The sequence below is a fragment of the Ascidia mentula genome, chromosome 8 (genome assembly GCF_947561715.1).
Source record: "Ascidia mentula chromosome 8, kaAscMent1.1, whole genome shotgun sequence".
NCBI classification, from domain to species: domain Eukaryota; kingdom Metazoa; phylum Chordata; class Ascidiacea; order Phlebobranchia; family Ascidiidae; genus Ascidia; species Ascidia mentula.
In genome coordinates, this window is record NC_138573.1 from 8,831,445 (window position 1) to 8,849,809 (window position 18,365).

An 18,365-nucleotide genomic window follows, 5' to 3' on the forward strand; every position below is an offset into this window, starting at 1 on the left:
AATTTCTTTTTACTTATTGATTTTCTGTAGCTGAAATCATAATCTGATAGAACTTCTTCTTTCAGGCCACTGAGAAGGCCATGCAATTCTGGATTTTCTTTTAACTTTTCAGGCAGGTGTTCCTCCACTCTGGTCATTTGCCCAGTTGGAGGCCCAGCTAGTTGACGGGAGTCGATGCCTTTTGTTATGTAGTAGTGGTATCTCTGGGTACAATTATGAAACATAAGTTTTATCAAACATTGCCACCCTGCTGTTCAAATAGTCGTTTTCCTATTAGGGTAAATGTTTGATAAACTTACTTCAAGATCTTTTTCAGAATATTCAGCTTCAAAACAGTCACTTTTTGCTTCATTGGAATTTATAAGCTTCATTTGTTCAACAGGAGACATTGGGCGGCTAGAAGGCAGCTCTTCAACCATTCCATTCATTTCCTGCTCTGAAAAACCTCTCCTTGGGGATTTTTTGGGTGAATACGAAACCAAAGACATATTTCTGTGAATAAACATTTTTCATGTATTTTGATAGATAAGATTAGAGCAATTGAACAAGATTAAAACAATCTAGTGAAAATAAGTAAAGAACTAATAATTTTAAAGAACTGTTCTTCTGGCATTAAGATATATTTTTATTACAACCGACGTTTCGTGTACCATTCGACAAAATTTCTTCTTAATATTCTGCGAAAAGATATTCATATCTTGAATTTTTTACTTTTTTAGCTTTAAGAACAATTAACTTTACTTGAAAACAGATTAGAATGCTATCTTCATTGGAACATCGTGGTTTGTACGTTTACATAGTTAGAAACATGCCCTTATCCTTATGTGATGAAAAATAACTGGACAGAAAAATGGTTTGAGTTACTTGGATTCGTTAGCAGCTTCATTACGAAGTTTCTTCTTTGGCGAAGGTGGTGCTTTACCAACTAAAATCAATTTTCAGGAAATGACAGTTTAGCAATTCAGAATAGAACAACAGTTTTAACACACACATACATGTCATTTTTCTAGGAGACTTTGGTGGCGATGGGCCACTGGGCTTAGGTATGCCAGCATTTTGGGAAGTTCTTCGCAGGGATTTATACCTGCAATACAGTTATTTTCACATTCACTGACCAATGATACAAAAAACAATAACTTTTAAAAACAACTGTACATAATTTACTGAACTTGTATATTTTTAGTGCATTTAAAATTAATACTTGGTTGGTATTTCACGGATTTTGATGCCAGCTGCTGATGGTGTGTAGTTGTTGGCAATTGATTCACTGGGTGATCGATGGTGTCTTTGTTCTTTAAAAGGTGATAGCAAAGTCCATGACATGCCTTGCATTATTGGAGGATGAATGCTGTTTTTTAAAACAATCTAAAAAAACAAATGTGATTAAACTTAACTACAAAAGAATATATGTAGGGGAAATACTGCATCAAAATGTATTGTTCATTACGATATTGCCTGATTAGCTGGACAATTCAAATCATTCTTATGCTAGAAAAGTGAACTGAGTTCATACAAGATATTACAGTTATTTATAACATGTAAAAGTGTTACCTGATATAAGTCAGAATCATGGCTTGTGTTGCCAGGTTGCAAAGGCGGCAAAACTTTTGATTGACTGCTGCTTTGCAAGGGGTTCTTCTGTAACTATAATAGTTGCAAAATTTTTAAATATCTGGATAAACCTTTCAGCCAAAATAACTGACCCTTGTTCTATCCATGTTGCCGATTGTAGTAAATTTATTTTCGGAAGTCAAATTTTAGGCTATCCATATTATACGACAGAAACCACCATATTTTTTAAGAACGAATGCTTGAAGTCTATGAATAACCTATTGGCAAAAAATATCATTTTATGGAAAAACAAACATTTAAAAAAGAATATTAAAAACAAAGCAGATGTAGAACAGCAACATGAATGTCCTTTTTGTAATCCACGAACTCTGCGCCAGACCGTAAGTAGTAGCCAATGAAGCGTTGCTATGGAACAGTGCCCCTAGTGGCCACAATTGTCCAGGCATTTAGTTTACTGCAGAGAACGCTGATAGAAACGTTTTTCGAATGACAACTACAATATATGTATAAAATATATACACAACAATTTTGTATTCGGTATTTGGCAGTGTCGAGCTCCATAGACCACACAGCGTTAAAACGAATCATGCGCATGTCATGCCTTCTGCTACACGGAAGCATAAAATACTTGCTGAGATTTCTATGTTACATAGACTTATATGTGAATCAAGTTTGCCGAAAACTTCGTGTCCCGGTGCGTTAGTATTTTCCCTGTTACACAACACTGACAACGGAATATCTGTGTTTACTCGCGAAAGCTGCTCACATTCCCACATGCCGTACGTTTACTCAAAATACGGCTGAAAATCTAGAACCCTGGAGAGAGTTGGATTCGCCAACCTAACTCGACGTATTATAATTAGGGATGCACCGAAAGTTCATTGCATATAACGCTGAAACGCAAAGTTTAGAAAAGGTCAAAATCATTGTTTAAACTGTACGAATATGTTCGTTTCATTTGTTCACTTTCACAGAAATGATAAAAATCAACTGATAAAAAAGAAATGATAAAAATTTAGCACTTATGGTACAGAAGACGAGGTTATTCTTCAAGCGCCAAAAAAGGCTGTGTGATAGGATAAAATGTAATCCAGTATATGTTTTGTTTAAATTGATTGCGTTTAAAGAGGTGGATACCAAAATTAGTTTCGGTTTATTCGGCCGAATTAATTCGGCAACTTTTGCCGAATATTCGGTTTCGGCCGAATATAAAAATAGCTGTTTCGGTGCATCACTAATTATAATCACAGACAGCTTGTTTATAACCTTTAAGGGATATCAAACAATATTATCAGGTTTGCTGTGCATGAGAGAGCTATGGAGTTACAGAAGTTTTTTGTTTTAATTCCTATGTTGTTGGGTGTTGGGCTGGCAGCAAAATTAGGTAAGAGCACAATGTTCCCATTTTTAACTCAAGAAATGTAATTGACTAAGTACCATCACACACGCTTAAAATGTGAAGCATTTTGTTATAATAACCTTTTAGCAATGATACTTTAATTGTGTATTCCTTTTTGTAGCTAGCAATAACGACATGAAGCAGTTGCAATATTCTAGAAATAAACAATTCACAAACGTAACAAAACATAATTTTAATGCAAGCATGAACCTACAGGAACATACAACATTGATCACTCGCAAATATCCACAAGCGGTCTTTCTGCTGGAGCATTCATGGCTGTTCAAATGCACATTGCCCACTCAAAGATGTTTATTGGAGTTGGAATTCTGGCAGGAGGTAACAGATAAATAAAGTTACCATACTTATCAAGTGCACTATTGTTGTTAACTTTACAGTAGACTTACTTTATGTTGTCATGCTATATTGCTTTTAATGAATACATAGGCTATTTATATATTTTCATGATGAAATTCAGAAAGTACTTGGCATATCAATAATACATTAGCTTAATTTGTATACAAACTATAGGTCCGTATTGGTGCGCAAAGAACAACCTCATAACCGCCACGACCACATGCATGGTCACACCGTATTCAATAGACGTGTCCGCTTTGCTGCAAAAAACTCGCGATTTCGAAAGTTTGTCAGTCATTGATCCCTTGGAAAATCTTGCAAATGATCGCGTGTATATCTTCAGCGGCGAATCAGACACGGTGGTTGTGAAAGGTTTGTTTGTTCGTATCGAATATTGGTTCCAAAAACAACTCTAACTGCAAAATAATTACGTTTAATGTAGGGGCAATCCAAATGTTTAAAAAAAAGTTTTATGCGATTTTTTGTAGGTGTCGTGGAAAAAGCCGAGCTATATTATTCTGAACTACTACCAGTGAGCAACATCAAGGCAGTTTACACAATCAACAGCTAGCACGGATTTGTAAGAAAGCTGGCCGAGTAATTTATAATGCAACCATACCCTATAGGTACCTACACTTTTAGCCAACAGATAACTACGGAGGACAATGTGACAGGCTAAACACGGAATACATCAACAATTGTAACTACGATGGTGCATATAAGGCGCTTGGTCATATCCACGGCGGTCAAGAGGTTAACCAACATATTTGCATGTTCCTGCTGTGTTTTTTGACAAATCTTTACACTTACGCCGGTTCCACACTCACGCTTTGCGCCGGCGGATTCTTTGTTATACGCCGGCGTGCGGGCGTACGCTTGGGACATTAAAACAAACAAAGAATCCGCCGGCGCAAAGCGTGAGTGTGGACCCGGCCTAAGGCATGTTATTTCACACCAATCACGCAATGCAATATAGGAAATGTTCTTTCCTTTTGTTTGCGTGTTGCTGCTTTATTACAGGAAAATGTGAAATGTTTACAGAAACTGCAGAAACCCCAGTACCCAATAACGAATTTGCCCGGTGGAAGTATTATTGAGTTCGATCAAACTGAATTTTTTACTGTGGGTTTATTTGGGTATTCTGGTCTTGACGATGTTGGCTACATGTACGTGCCTGATGCATGTGCCGACAATACTATGGGTACGTTTTGCATAAATTTCCTTATCAACTCATCGGTAAATGTAATCTCATCTTACGCAGCATGTTCTCTGCACGTTGCGTTTCATGGTTGCAAACAAGGAGCTGAATATCTCGGACAAACTTACGTAACAAAGACGGGTTACAACGAGGTGGCTGCCCTAAACAACTTCATAATAATTTACCCACAAGCAAAGAAAGACCTAATAAACAACCCTAACGGATGCTTTGATTGGTATGAAATCTGTTATCACTGAAAGCACCTAACATTACAATGATAATATTTTTATTGCCCACAGGTGGGGGTATACCGGAAGTGATTACGGTAAGCATAATCATGTGATAGCATTTTTTGCATTACATTAAAATGACATGTTTTTCTTTTTCTTTCGCAGCGAAAAAGGGGGGATTACAAGTGGAAGCAGTGAAACAGATGGTAGAGAGAGTTGCTGGGATGTAAATAAATTCCGATAAATAAACACCAAATCTGCTAATACAGCATTGAATTTGGTCGGAATAAAATACAAAGTTTGCAATTGTTACTTTAGTTTAGATTGAACAGCAAACAGAACATTTGTGCAAAAAAAGCCATAATATTGGCGAGCTGCAGACAGGGTGTGTACACGCACTGTTTTTTTTCTTTTCTGTTATTCCCACATGTGTGGGAATGTGGGCCGTGCCTGGGGGTAGTGCAATACCAGGACAACCCGTGGGCAGGTCGAAGCAAGCTCCGGCACCTTGCCCCCTGTCCAAAAATCACCCTGTCTGCAGCTCTCCAAACAGAACATTATTTTAATCAACTCTAAAAAAGCAGTACCTTTTTACTACAGGATCACCCGGGCTTATGATCAGGAGTATATATTTCGCCCCATATTTTCAGTTCCTTGCAGTAAACACAATAAATGATTTTTAAAACGATTAGAAAACTGCGATGACGTAGGCCAAAATAAAAATGTGCGGAATTCTCTCACCTTTGTATGCAAGGCTGGTAACTCAGTGTTTCACCTTGGCGCATTGCAAGTAGTCGAAGTTGTTGTTTTTTATCACAAGCCCTTTCTTTACTGTTGTTGTTATTCAGACGTTTTTAAAATCATATATTCATGTGTTTACTACAAGGAACTGAAGATGCCCGTATACGAAATATATATTCCTGATCATAAGCCAGGCTAATCCTGTAGTAAAAAGCACTGCTTTTTTTAGTGTTATTAAATAAGTTACAGTGATCGCTAGGCCTGTATCTGCGGTTTTGGTTAGATCCCAATATTTCAACTTTTGAAGTCAATTATTTTGATCAATGTTTGTTGAGTCTAATCAAACTCACCCGGTAATTCTATTCATTTTTTAACTGTTTTTTGTCGAAAACATTAACTGGGAACATTTGGACAAAAAGTTGCAATTCATATTTGCAACCAGCAAAAATTGTTTTAGCTCCTTTTACCATGTTGGAGAGAAATGCTTTGGAAGACCAAGCATAGTTATAGACATCAAACATACTACAAACTATGCAAACAAGTTTTCGCTGTTGGTTTCACAGCCAAGGTATTGCATTTAAACCTGCATCGTTTCAGTGGTGTTAAAACATATTAAAAATTGTCAGCCCCCTATTTTTTGTTTAGATTTGCAGTTAATAAAGTTTAAAAATAATGTTTTGGGCGTCGTTTCATAATCGCGACAAATAACAAATAGTGTCGCCGTTTTGATGCGAGATGCAACAAACAATGACCATGCAGTTTCATGAACGGTCGCTAGATATTACGAGGATATATATAGCGTGTGCGTGGTACGTGCGGTTTGCTCGATACAGGTAACACCAGCTGCCAATATTCTCACGTGGTTTTGTAGAATAACACACACAGCTCTACTACAACCCAAAAACACCAGAAGCAAATAGGAATAAGCTGTACAAAACCCCACATTTGTGAAAGTCAAATTTTGGTTTGTTATATTTCGCGAAGACAGAAAGTTTGTTTTATTGCTATATATTTGGCAGAACAGATAGTATAGGAAAACAATGGTGTTTCAACATCCTACAGTTTTATTGTTCTTGTTGGCTGCTGGTGTTAGCACGGTCCTAACTGCAACATTGGGTAAGAAAAACTTCGTGATTAAAATAATATGATTTCTATTGACAAACTGCAATCAATTGTTGACATTTTACAAACCTTATGAATACTATCGCGTAAAATTGTAAGACAAATTTTAAGCACCATGTTAATTTATTTTGTTAAAAGCCAGTTTTTTTTTATAAAGTAGATATATAAGTTTATTAACTTCACAAATTCGTTCTAAAATATAATGATTGTAAACAAAATACCGTAACAAAGCCTGAAATCATGTTGGCCACCCTTGTCCCAAACTTTTGACAATTAATCAACATGAACACTATTGAAATAATGTACATATAGTTGGTCTTAATATGTTGTGGAATTCTTGTCTGTGACCAAGATGTATACTTTGCAGAAACCTACAATGTAGACCAGATGCAGATATCCACAAGCGGTCTTTCGGCCGGCGCTTTTATGGCTGTTCAAATGCACATTTCCCACTCCAAGATCTTCATCGGTGTTGGAATTCTGGCTGGAGGTACGTTTCATAGAGAATCGTGCACAGCTTTTTGAAAAACGTTTTCAATGTTAAACGACAGCGATTTACTGAATATTGACAACAACCTTTACTGTCTATAGGTCCGTTCTGGTGTGCCAAGAACAATCTCATGACTGCTACTACTGCCTGCATGACCTCTCCAGCAATGATTGACGTTCCTTACTTGCAGCAAATAACACGAAATACGGTGGCCACAAACTATGCGGATCCCCTGGTAAACCTTGCAGACGACCGCGTTTACATTTACAGCGGAATCTCTGATACAGTTGTTGACCCAGGTCTGTGATGTCGTTACATTAATCTGATATTTTATCATACTGTCACTATGCTGCAGTAAATGCTAACGTTTCTCGACAAATTTAATTAAATAGTTAATATTGCACAAACACATTTACGCAGGTGTGGTGAAAGCCGCTGAGGAATATTACTCTGAGTTTGTACCGGCGAGTAACATAAAGGCAGTGTACACAATAGACAGTGAGCACGGATTCGTAAGAAAGCAATTCGTAATGATTATTCTTTATTGACGAATCACGTATGACTACTTTCAGCCAACATACCAATACGGAGGTGAATGTGACAAGTTAAACAATGAATACATCAACAAATGCAACTACGACGGAGCATATAAGACCCTTGACCATATTCATGGCAATCTGGAGGTTTGCAATTACCGATCGTTATTTCTAATCTCAACACGAAAGTTTGCATTTATCCTCAAATAATTTGCAGAAACCGACATACCCGGCTGTTGATAGTCCAGCTGGCAGCATTGTGGAATTTGACCAAATAGAGTTTTTTGACAACAGCGCATTTGGAGTGATGGGATTGGATGACGTCGGTTATATGTTCGTCCCTGATGCATGTGCAGACAAAACAACCCGTATGTCTCCTTTTTTTTTTATTTATCATTAGTTTTTAGTCATTAGTTTTTGTAATGTAACAAATATAGACCAATTGTTAAAATACAAAATGTAACTCAAACGAAATTAAAATCCCAAGTGTGTCTTATTTAGCTTGTGCTCTTCATGTGGCGTTTCACGGTTGCAAGCAAGGGGCAGAGTATCTCGGACAAACCTACGTGAAGGAAACTGGTTACAACGAGGTGGCCGCCCTGAACAACATCATAGTGGTTTATCCACAAGCGAAAAAGGATTTAATTAATAATCCTAACGGATGCTTTGACTGGTGAGTTCTATGTAAAATCTCCTGTTTGTTTGACCAAATATTTTACTGCCCACAGGTGGGGCTACACTGGCAGCGCTTATGGTAAGTTTAGTAAGTTATATCTTGGGTAATTTCATGCACATAATAAGTCTAAACCAGTGGTTCTTAACCGGGAGGGCGCGCCCCCCAGGGGGGCGTCAACCATTTCTCATGGGGGTGCAAGCTCTATACCAAAACTTCTTTTTTTTAGTGACTTTAATGTCCTATGCTGTCTGTCACATCTTACAGTTTCGGAACAAAAATCTTGTACCTAAAATGTAAAATCCGCCTGTGTAGTTAAGTTACTTTTACATCACGAAGAAACATAACGTCACAACATACCTTTTGTGATGATTCATTTGTTTCGTTACAAACCGTTATTAGTCCCGTAATTTTATAGTTAAAATAAGCAAGCTTAAGTGGATTTTATCGTGTTGCAGTGTTTAGTAGCTTATTTACGTAGATCGACAAAAACACAAAGGGCGTAAGGCACAAGACCGTTACTAAAAGGAGGCGTGATAGAAAAAGGGTTAAGAACCACTTGTCTAAACCTTTATCTTACAGCGTCGAACATCGGTAAACAAGTGGTAGCTGTAAGGCAGATGGTCGAAAGAATTGCCGGCATGTAATGAACCAATCGTGCAGAGCCCAATGCTCGTCCCTAGGGAGAGATTTTGTGGGAAATAAAACACGAATACAATAAAATTTTGGTGCTTTATGAAAGACAAAATCAACCTGCAATGGAAGGGTGTTCAAATGACCACATTCTATGGTGTTACATTTCTAGTGTAATTGAGACACTCTTTGGTCTCATTTGCATGCCACCACTCATGCACTGAGTAAATTGTTTGATTAACACCTGGATAAACTTTATCAGGGTATCGTTCACTTTCTGTTCCGTATATTTCTGCATATGACCGTGTGTCGTCTGGTTTAATTCCGTGTAGAGCTCTACAAATGGAACAATATCCAACCGCTTTGCCGTGATGATAGTAGTTTGCTGCATTTCCACTTCTCCAGTCAAAATATTCTGCGTACGCAGTGTGATTTCTGTCCAAGTACTTGATGTATTTTACAAGTTGTTTGGTGTCGGCAAAATCTTCCACGTGTACGAACGAGTGTGGAGGTGCGATTGCGAGATAATCTTCCTTGCGCGCTCCGTAAGCTATCGGCAGTAGACCAGCCGCAAGTCCGTTTGCTAAAAACTTCTCTGTAATGTAATCGCGACAGTGCAAGGAATTCTCGAATGCCAAATAAAACTTGTATTGTGACAAGAAGCGGTAAAACTCCTTGCTGTCTCTCGGATAATTCGGCATAGTCATGTTTTTGTTCTTGAAACAACGGCCAAACAAATCCACTTCCAATCCCAAATCAACCATGTCTTGGGCCAATTTTAATCTGTTTGCGACATTGGAACCGTAATTACAGTTACTGGTAATAAAAACTGCGGTCCTTGTCTTTGCAGCGAGGAGTTTATCAGTATTTCTTTCTACTCCGTGCCATAAACCCCTGATCATACTGACAAGGTCGAGACGATGGGTCGGGTTATAAAATACTGAATCTCTTCTGCAAAAGAGTAAATTGTATTATGCACTGAAAACGGCGATAAAATTATCTCATAAATTTAACAAACTTCACCTAAAGGTCATTGTCGCGTTGAAGTAATGGCGAGGATAAAGATCCAGGTTGACTTTATAATTTCCGAAGTAAAGAGTTTTTCCTGGACTTTCACCAGCCCAAAATACGTAGAGTTGTTCAGGTCTCCTGTGAACAAAAACAAACATTGCCACCTTTTGATTTAAAGCGCATAGCGATTTTTTAAATTAGTAAAATATTGTTTGTTAGAAATACATACAAGACTGTTTAAACTAGATGTAATATACACAGAAAGTTGTTTTTTCCAACGTATGCTGTCGTAGTTCGGCAAAGTAGAGATTATCAAACCTTTGTTGGCTCAACGGAGGGTTGGAGGGAGCTTTGGACCAAGCGTTGATCACAACGGCCGCAGTATCACTACTGTTTAACTGTAAAATTAGTTTGTTTTAAAATTAAAAATTCAAAAAGTACGACTTAACAAGACGTTACCTCACTCCTGTTTGTTGTAATCTTGCAAAATCCACAAAATGGACTTTTTATTTGCTTGGTTTGAAACCACCATATTTTGTCCCACAGCAAGATGTTCTACGCAAGCAAAATGTTAAAATATATTTAACAAAAGCAGGCATTTACTTTTCCAATATGACAGCAGTCTTATGTCAAGCATTTTCAAAACTCCCTTTGTTGTTTAATTTGTTTAACACCTAATTCGTGACGTGCACAAAGCGATGCAACATTTTGCACCGAACATGACAAATAATTTTGATTAAAACCAAAGAGGGCCTGTAGTTCATGTAGGTTATTGTGTTTATTTAACAAACAACTTCATGTAATAGTACTGGACTGTTAAGTCCGACTAATACTAGAATTTTTTAGGCTTTTTTCAAGTTGGATAAGTAAAATTAGAGTTATACCAAATGTACGAAAACCAGAAATTAAACTTAACTTCGAACAGGAATTACATTTGAGCAAGTCAAGCTTAAAGTGCTGTTCTTGCTGCCTTGTAAATTTAGGTATCGTAAATTTTAAAAAAGCTGTTTTTCTCGCATAAAAATTACGAGATTTTTATATAACGCTAAAGAAGTCTGGCCAAATGGTAGACGAAATTTCGGTTGTAATAAAAATCACGTAACTTTTATGCCAGATAAATGTGTTTATAAAATACGCAGATCTTCCACTGACGACTTGGATTGGTTTTGGGATAAAAGCGCTAAAATTCTTCCAAAAAGTGACAACTAGGACATCCAACCAAGATGTTTTTTTGAAATATAAATATTTCGCCTATGCGGCATCCTCGGTATTCTAAAAACAACAAGGGTAATCGTAGTGATTAGCATCAATAGCACAAATTAAGACTAACATGTACACACTTAACCTCCAGGCCGCAATCCTGTAGCAAACCAAACAAAAACCAGAAGCACAGCAGCAGTTGAACGTTAGCATCGAAAAACGATGTTGTGCGTTAGCGGTTTGCTCGCGGATGTGAAGATAACATTTGCAGGCACCACACCAGTGGCTGGATGGATTAGAACGGTTTAAAAGAATAAAATGTAAATAGAAAATGTAAATAAAAAATAAAAACAACAAGAAAACGTTGTGTTTATCGTATCCTGGGCAACACCATGCGTTGAATGTTAATTGTTGCATTGGTTATGGCCTGCCATTTCGACTCGCATACGTCAAGTTTTCTGCAGCAGGTTGTTCGACTAACGTTACGTAGTAGCATTTATCCAGGCTAGGTTTTGAGCTTAGCACCGTGTTGTGCTTGCTGACGTAATGCCCAAAAAGACCAGCTTTATCGTCTTTGCTTTTGCATATCTCTGCGTGGGCTTTACCCCACGACGCTCTATGGCCACGCCACCTTGTGGAAAATGAAATTTGTGTTTGGCCAACGTATCTGTCGCCACATATCATACATGTGGCAACATATATGCCATGGTTTCGGCAGTTTAGCACTTGTGACAGTTGGTGGTTTCCGTTTGGTGTTATCAAAGTCTCGACTCGAAGTGTGTACATGTTAATCTTAATGTGTGCTGTTGATGCTAATCACTACGATTACTTTTGTTCTCTTGCTTTCAGAATACTGAGGATGCCGCATAGGCGAAATATATATATTGAAAAAAACATCTTGCTGATTAAGTAGAAATCTAGTCCAGTCCTAGTTATCACTTTTATGCGAGAGGAACAGTTCTTTTAAATTTACAATGCCTGGCAGCAAGAATAGCACTGTACGCTTAACTTGCTCAAATGTAATTCCTGTTTGAAGTTAGGTTTAATTTCTGGTTTTTGTATATTTGGTAGCCTATAACTCTATAAGTTTACTTATCCAATTCAGAAAACGCTTAAAAAGTTCTAGTATTAGGTCCGACGAAAAAAGTTTAAAGTCAAGCTTAATTCATACTAAATTGGAATTCTTTCCCATTTGTGCTGCAAAATTTGAAAACTCGTTCCAACGGAAAAATGTCGTTGGACGAAGAACTACTCAACTTTTTAATAATACATTATAGGATAATCGGGATTTTGCTATCTTTAAAATATTAGGATTATGTAGTTGTCCAAGTCTGATTTTTACCTTTCTTACCTTTCCCAAATTAGTATTTTTTCTGTTGCTGACTTGTTTCAGAGTTAAAGTTGTTTGGATGGTTGTAGAAACAACAATATCGTGACCGATGTTACCTAAAATTTCCTTGCCAAACCTCGGTCCGCTCTTCTTGTCGTGACGACCTTAAAAACACGTATGCTGTTGAATTGGTTTTACAAATACCATTTAAAAGCAACCACTAATTGTAATAATAATGCTAGCAAATTAGTTGCGTAACACTGGCTAGACGTATTATTTTTTGAATACCTGTAATGTATGCATATCCAGCTATGCAGAATAAGGTCCAAACGCAACACAGCAAGAAAACGACCGAGAGTTTATGTTTATCCATGAAAAGAAAACTTGCATCATCCCCAAACTATTACAAGGCCAAAACTATAAGTTTAAAAAATGTAATTGCTTAAATAAAAATGACTTCAGCAACAGAAAAATAAAGATCTTAACCATAGACTGCAGAAGCTGCCCTGGTAATCACTATTCCTTCCGTAATAACACACACACAAAGCACAGACGTAAAACGCGAACATCTTTTAATTTATCAAAGATTAACCTAATATCACTGGTTGTTGCGTAAAAAAGCAAACTTGGACCTGGCACGTGTGCATTACATAATTCTGCCGCAAAGTTTTGTTATCTGGCGTGTTTTGCCAACTAGCTTGAGAAGGGGCTGCAACGTTACGGTTAAGATAAGCAGTCGCTTGAGATCAACGGTCTGTTATTGGGGAAAAATAAGCAGACCGCGTCGTGATTATAATAATATGATTTCAATACCCAACCAACAATCAATTGTTGACACTATTAAAGCTATTGAATACTATCGCGTAAGTGTAAGATACATTTTTTAACTACACAATGTTTAATTATATGGTTAAAAGCCTTTTTTCGGATCGTTTGTGTTTCTTATAAAGTAGTTAGGTCAGTTTATTAACTTCACCAATTCGTTCCAAAGAATAACGATTGTAAATAAATACTATATATTCAATGCAACAAAGTCCGAAATCATGGCTGTCGATCTTTCGGCTGGCGTTTTTATGACTGTTCAATCGCACATTTCCAACTCTAAGATCTTTATCGGTGTTGAAATTCTGGCTGGAGGTACGTTTCATAGAGAATCATGCATAGCTTTTTAAATGAACGTTTTCAATGTCAACCAACAGCGATTTACTAAATATTGACAACAACCTTTACTGTCTAGGTTCGTTCTGGTGTGCCAAGAACAATCTCATGACTGCTACTACTGCCTGCATGACCTCTCCAGCAATGATTGACGTTTCTTACTTGCAACAAATAACACGAAATACGGTGGCCACAAACTATGCGGATCCCCTGGTAAATTGCTGACGACCGCGTTTACATTTACAGCGGAATCTCTGATACAGTTATTGACCCAGGTCTGTGATGTCGTTACATTAATCTGATATTTTATCAACTGTCACTATGCTGCAGTAAATGCTAACGTTTCTCTACAAATTTTTCTCAAATAAATAATGTCGCACATACACATTAAGCTGCGCGATGGCAGCCTTAATCATCACCGCGTAGGTGGGTAGGTGTAGGTGCTTCCAAAGTGAAGAAATAGCTTTTGCAGCCGCGAGACAACGCCGTCCTTTTTAGATCGTTTACGGACCAACGGCTGCGAAAGGTCCAGTCGCCGTGGCTTGCACCGGCGTGGCGGCCGTCGCGCTTTAGGAACGAAGTACAACTATTCCGTGGCGCGGCGGGTGGCCTGCATCGCCGCTTTGCAACGAACTTAGGCTTGGGGAGTATGAGCAAATCGAGAAATGGTCTGCGTCGCGTGACCGCTTAATACAGGAAAAAACTGCACAAAATCAAAGCCGGACTGGTGGCGAGGACATGTCGCGACCCAAAATTTAGCTTAGAAAGTCTCAAAAATGTGGAAAAAGTTGTAAGAGAGAACTTGTTGCCCAATGCAAGACGAAAATCTTTTATGACCTTCACTCAAAATGCAGGTGTGCTGTAAGCTTACAACTCGACCACCCGTGGCTTCAAAATCTGTGGACTTCGATTTTCGTTAAGGCGATAAATATAAAAAAATTGCAAAACAAGTAGTAAATGAAACTTTCATCGCACTTGCATGTGTATAGTTGTTCATCGGTTGGGAAAATTACTTGACAGCATTTTGTATTTTCGGTGATGGGCTTTTCTTTCTTTTATTCTTTCGTTTTGATGTTGTTGTTGTTGTTGCTTTAACCGGTGTTGAAGTTGGAGTTTCTAAATCGTTGGTGGAGTATCTAATTGTTGGTGGGAGAAGGGTTGGGTCGATGTGTTGAACTGGTGGCTGGAGTTTTTGTCGGTTTCGGAGCGGTGTTGGTACGTAAAGGGGTGATGAAGGCGGATGCATATGGACAGTTCTTTCGGGCGTTATGTAGGATGTGTCTTCGGCTGTGGTAGTGGTGGTTGTAGCGGTTGTGTGGGAGGTCTCTTCTTCCGATGAGGATGTTTCTTCCACCTCGTCTCCAGTTGGGTTGGAGTCTTCCTCCATTGGCTCTTTGCTTGTTTCTTTCTTCTTCTTTTTCTCGGCTAGTATGTGGCATTCGGGCTCGTTGTGTCCGTCTGCCTTGCAGTAGTCACAATGGGGAGGCTGTGATGTATGAAAGGCTGATACTAGGTGTTCCCCCAGTTTGAGGTCTCTTGCCAGAGGGTTCTTTTGGAGTACGGATCTCTTCATGATGAAGGCTCGTTTTCCGTTGCTGATGTGGTATTGGTCGTATAGCCGCCAACCCCGTGACACTGGCGCGTAGCGGCTCAGCAGTGTCTGGATTGGCTGCCAATTTTTTGGCTTGCGCCTCATTAGTAGTGTAAAACACGGCTTTTCCATTAGGAAGGAGGGTATTACCATTTAGATTGCTTATGGCAAAGTTTAGATTGCCTCCCGGTTCAGCCCGGGATTGAATCTTGCCTCTACTTCTCCTTCTCGCTCAATGCGGAAGGGATCATCTTCCGGGTTATCAACATTAGTGGCGGCAACGGGCGCATAAGAGGGGCCAGCAGTGGCACTCGCCATAAAGTTAGTGTGCCCACACTATAAGGCTGGTTGTAGCAAGTCTCACCTCGGATTTGTGGTGCCGTCTACGTTCCAGCAGTCCCGCATGATATAGTCCAGATAAATCCGTAATCCAAAAGTTCGTCGTGCTATCTAACACTGCCTTCTTTTCTTCCTCACTTCTTCACTGCCTTCTTTGCGCCTTTGCTGGCTGCCATTTTCGCTTCGTGTGACTTGTTTCAATCGAGCAAATACGCGTTACTCATCGTTGTTTACTTCAGTTACGTTGCGTGGAATGACGAGGAGAGAGTCGTCATCAGTTACGTACCCCCTAAGATCAAACAGCAGCCAATCCAGGCACTGCTGAGCCACTACGCGCCAGTGTCCCGGGGTTGGCGACTCTACGATCAGTACCGCATCAGCAATGGCAAAAGAGCATTTATCATGAAGAGGTCCGTCCTCCAACACAACCCCATCCCCAGAGAGCTCAAGCTCGGGGAACACGTGGTATCGGCGTTCCACATATCGCAGCCACCGCACTGCGACCATTGCAAGGCCGATGGCCACGACAAGAAATATTGCTCCATCCTCACAGAAAAGAGAAAGAAGAAACACACCAAACACAACCAGATAGAGACCAAGGAGCAGAGCGAGCGTGGCGCTACCCCCACTGAGGAAAATGGTGACACTTCTTCTCCCGAGGAAGACTCCGACTCCACAACAACTGATGAGGAATCTACATCCCCCATAAAATCCACTGACAAGTTGTCACCAAATCTCATCCCCCTTATCATTGAAGCACGTGCCCAAAAACAAGCCCAAGACTCTGAACCAGATGAAATTCCAGCTGAACTCCCATGCGCCGACCAGCCACCAACAACATCTACCCCGTTCAAGCCGGTGGTAGGACGAAAACAAAAAAGGAAGAAAAGCCCTTCACCTAAGAAACAATACTCGAAGTGCTGCCGCACTATGTTCCCGCCCGACTAAAGGCACTACATATGCAAATGCACCATCCCTCACCTTCGATGCCCGTGCGGGCAGTGGACCAAAACAGTATCTTATACAGGCACGCGATGTCTCAATTCAAACTGTAAAAGTCTACATATACGGTGCACCTGTGGTCGTTACCATGAGACTGCAGAACCAAAAACATGCCACTGCGGAATTAGAATACCGCAGGATTTTATTACCACTATGTGACGTGTTCTCTTTTCGATGTATTTATCGCATCGTAAACCCTTAGACTACATTTCCCTTTTCGCCCGAGACCCATGTTGTGTTTCCTAATTCGTGGCAGCATTGTTATGACGCCCGAATAAAATACTTACGTTACTTATAACAGCAAAGAAGGCAAGTTAGTTTCTGGCTCTTAGCCCTTGGATTACGCAGAAATTGGATTATATCATCTGGGATTTTCCGGAACGTATTCCAGGACCACAAATCCAAGGTGAGCAGTTGGACAAACTGTCTTATAGTATTGCGCACTGAAGTATGGCAGGTGCTAAAAACCATGCAGCCACGTCTTATGCTGCAGTAGCGGCCCAAAACGTTGATAACACTGACGATGACCCCTTCCACATTGAGCGGGATGGAGAGGTAGGAGCGAGATTCAATCCCGGGCTGAACCGGGAGGCGATCTACAACCTCCTCAAAACAATGAACTTTGCAATAAGAAACCTAAATGGTATCAACCTTCTTCCTAACGGAAAGGTAATATTTTATACCACCAATGAGGCGCAAGCGAAACAATTGGCCAAGCAGATCACCGACTCCTCGTCGGCGGTCTACGCTAACGCGTGGACCAATGACGAGGAGAGAGTCGTCATCAGTTACGTACCCCCTAAGATCAAACAGCAGCCAATCCAGGCACTGCTGAGCCACTACGCGCCAGTGTCCCGGGGTTGGCGACTCTACGATCAGTACCGCATCAGCAATGGCAAAAGAGCATTTATCATGAAGAGGTCCGTCCTCCAACACAACCCCATCCCCAGAGAGCTCAAGCTCGGGGAACACGTGGTATTGGCGTTCCATATATCGTAGCCACCGCACTGCGACCATTGCAAGGCCGATGGCCACGACAAGAAATATTGCTCCATCCTCACAGAAAAGAGAAAGAAGAAACACACCAAACACAACCAGATAGAGACCAAGGAGCAGAGCGAGTGTGGCGCTACCCCCACTGAGGAAAATGGTGACACTTCTTCTCCCGAGGAAGACTCCGACTCCACAACAACTGATGAGGAATCTACATCCCCCATAAAATCCACTGACAAGTTGTCACCAAATCTCATCCCCCTTATCATTGAAGCACGTGCCCAAAAACAAGCCCAAGACTCTGAACCAGATGAAATTCCAGCTGAACTCCCATGCGCCGACCAGCCACCAACAACATCTACCCCGTTTAAGCCGGTGGTAGGACGAAAACAAAAAAGGAAGAAAAGCCCTTCACCTAAGAAACAACATGCGAAGTGCTGCCGCACTATGTTCCCGCCCGACGAAAAGCACTACATGTGCAAATGCACCATCCCCCACCTTCGATGCCCGTGCGGGCAGTGGACCAAAACAGTATCTTATACAGGCACGCGATGTCTCAATTCAAACTGTAAAAGTCTACATATACGGTGCACCTGTGGTCGTTACCATGAGACTGCAGAACCAAAAACATGCCACTGCGGAATTAGAATACCGCAGGATTTTATTACCACTATGTGACGTGTTCTCTTTTCGATGTATTTATCGCATCGTAAACCCTTAGACTACATTTCCCTTTTCGCTCGAGACCCATGTTGTGTTTCCTAATTTGTGGCAGCATTGTTATGACGCC

The 18,365-nt window shown here is 40.0% G+C and overlaps 4 protein-coding genes and 1 pseudogene across 8 annotated transcripts in view; 2 read left to right on the top strand and 3 right to left on the bottom strand.

Annotated features, from left to right (window-relative positions):
* The window catches only part of LOC145910181 (dynein axonemal heavy chain 3-like), a 30,768-nt gene extending 28,937 nt beyond the window's left edge, over positions 1 to 1,831 (bottom strand). For both annotated transcript variants that reach the window (XM_082997211.1, XM_082997210.1), the window contains exons 1-7: positions 1,704 to 1,831; positions 1,552 to 1,644; positions 1,202 to 1,365; positions 996 to 1,084; positions 865 to 925; positions 300 to 492; positions 14 to 203 (exon numbers count right to left, since the gene is read on the bottom strand). In XM_082997211.1, coding sequence (XP_082853337.1) covers positions 14 to 203; positions 300 to 492; positions 865 to 925; positions 996 to 1,084; positions 1,202 to 1,365; positions 1,552 to 1,644; positions 1,704 to 1,718 — 805 coding nt within the window. In that variant the 5' untranslated portion in view covers positions 1,719 to 1,831. The remainder of the gene's footprint in view (positions 1 to 13; positions 204 to 299; positions 493 to 864; positions 926 to 995; positions 1,085 to 1,201; positions 1,366 to 1,551; positions 1,645 to 1,703) is intronic.
* A 1,058-nt stretch (positions 1,832 to 2,889) lies between these two features.
* On the top strand, positions 2,890 to 4,986 carry LOC145911869 (poly(3-hydroxybutyrate) depolymerase-like). The gene is made up of 9 exons (XM_082999312.1): positions 2,890 to 2,956; positions 3,188 to 3,310; positions 3,503 to 3,700; positions 3,817 to 3,860; positions 3,971 to 4,081; positions 4,370 to 4,529; positions 4,590 to 4,761; positions 4,826 to 4,851; positions 4,922 to 4,986. Exons 1-9 carry the CDS (start codon positions 2,890 to 2,892, stop codon positions 4,984 to 4,986), a joined length of 966 nt encoding a protein of 321 aa, XP_082855438.1.
* A 204-nt stretch (positions 4,987 to 5,190) lies between these two features.
* LOC145912766 (U2 spliceosomal RNA) lies at positions 5,191 to 5,341 on the bottom strand (annotated as a pseudogene).
* Positions 5,342 to 6,537: 1,196 nt separating this feature from the next.
* On the top strand, positions 6,538 to 9,101 carry LOC145911870 (poly(3-hydroxybutyrate) depolymerase-like). Its single transcript, XM_082999313.1, has 9 exons — positions 6,538 to 6,613; positions 6,987 to 7,109; positions 7,211 to 7,408; positions 7,530 to 7,621; positions 7,682 to 7,792; positions 7,863 to 8,013; positions 8,147 to 8,318; positions 8,374 to 8,399; positions 8,901 to 9,101. The coding sequence occupies exons 1-9, from the start codon at positions 6,538 to 6,540 to the stop codon at positions 8,963 to 8,965; spliced, it is 1,014 nt and encodes a 337-aa protein (XP_082855439.1). The 3' UTR covers positions 8,966 to 9,101.
* Positions 8,784 to 18,365, bottom strand: part of LOC145910182 (4-galactosyl-N-acetylglucosaminide 3-alpha-L-fucosyltransferase FUT6-like) — a 28,337-nt gene continuing 18,755 nt past the window's right edge. For 2 of the 4 annotated variants that reach the window (XM_082997212.1, XM_082997213.1), the window contains exons 7-8: positions 9,975 to 10,100; positions 8,784 to 9,902 (exon numbers count right to left, since the gene is read on the bottom strand). In XM_082997212.1, the coding sequence (XP_082853338.1) occupies positions 9,104 to 9,902; positions 9,975 to 10,100 (925 nt within the window). In that variant the 3' untranslated portion in view covers positions 8,784 to 9,103. Of the gene's footprint in view, positions 9,903 to 9,974; positions 10,101 to 10,280; positions 10,361 to 10,421; positions 10,518 to 12,513; positions 12,657 to 12,780; positions 12,911 to 14,625; positions 14,736 to 18,365 lie in introns of those variants that run through there. The other 2 variants (XM_082997215.1, XM_082997214.1) reach the window with 2 other exon arrangements.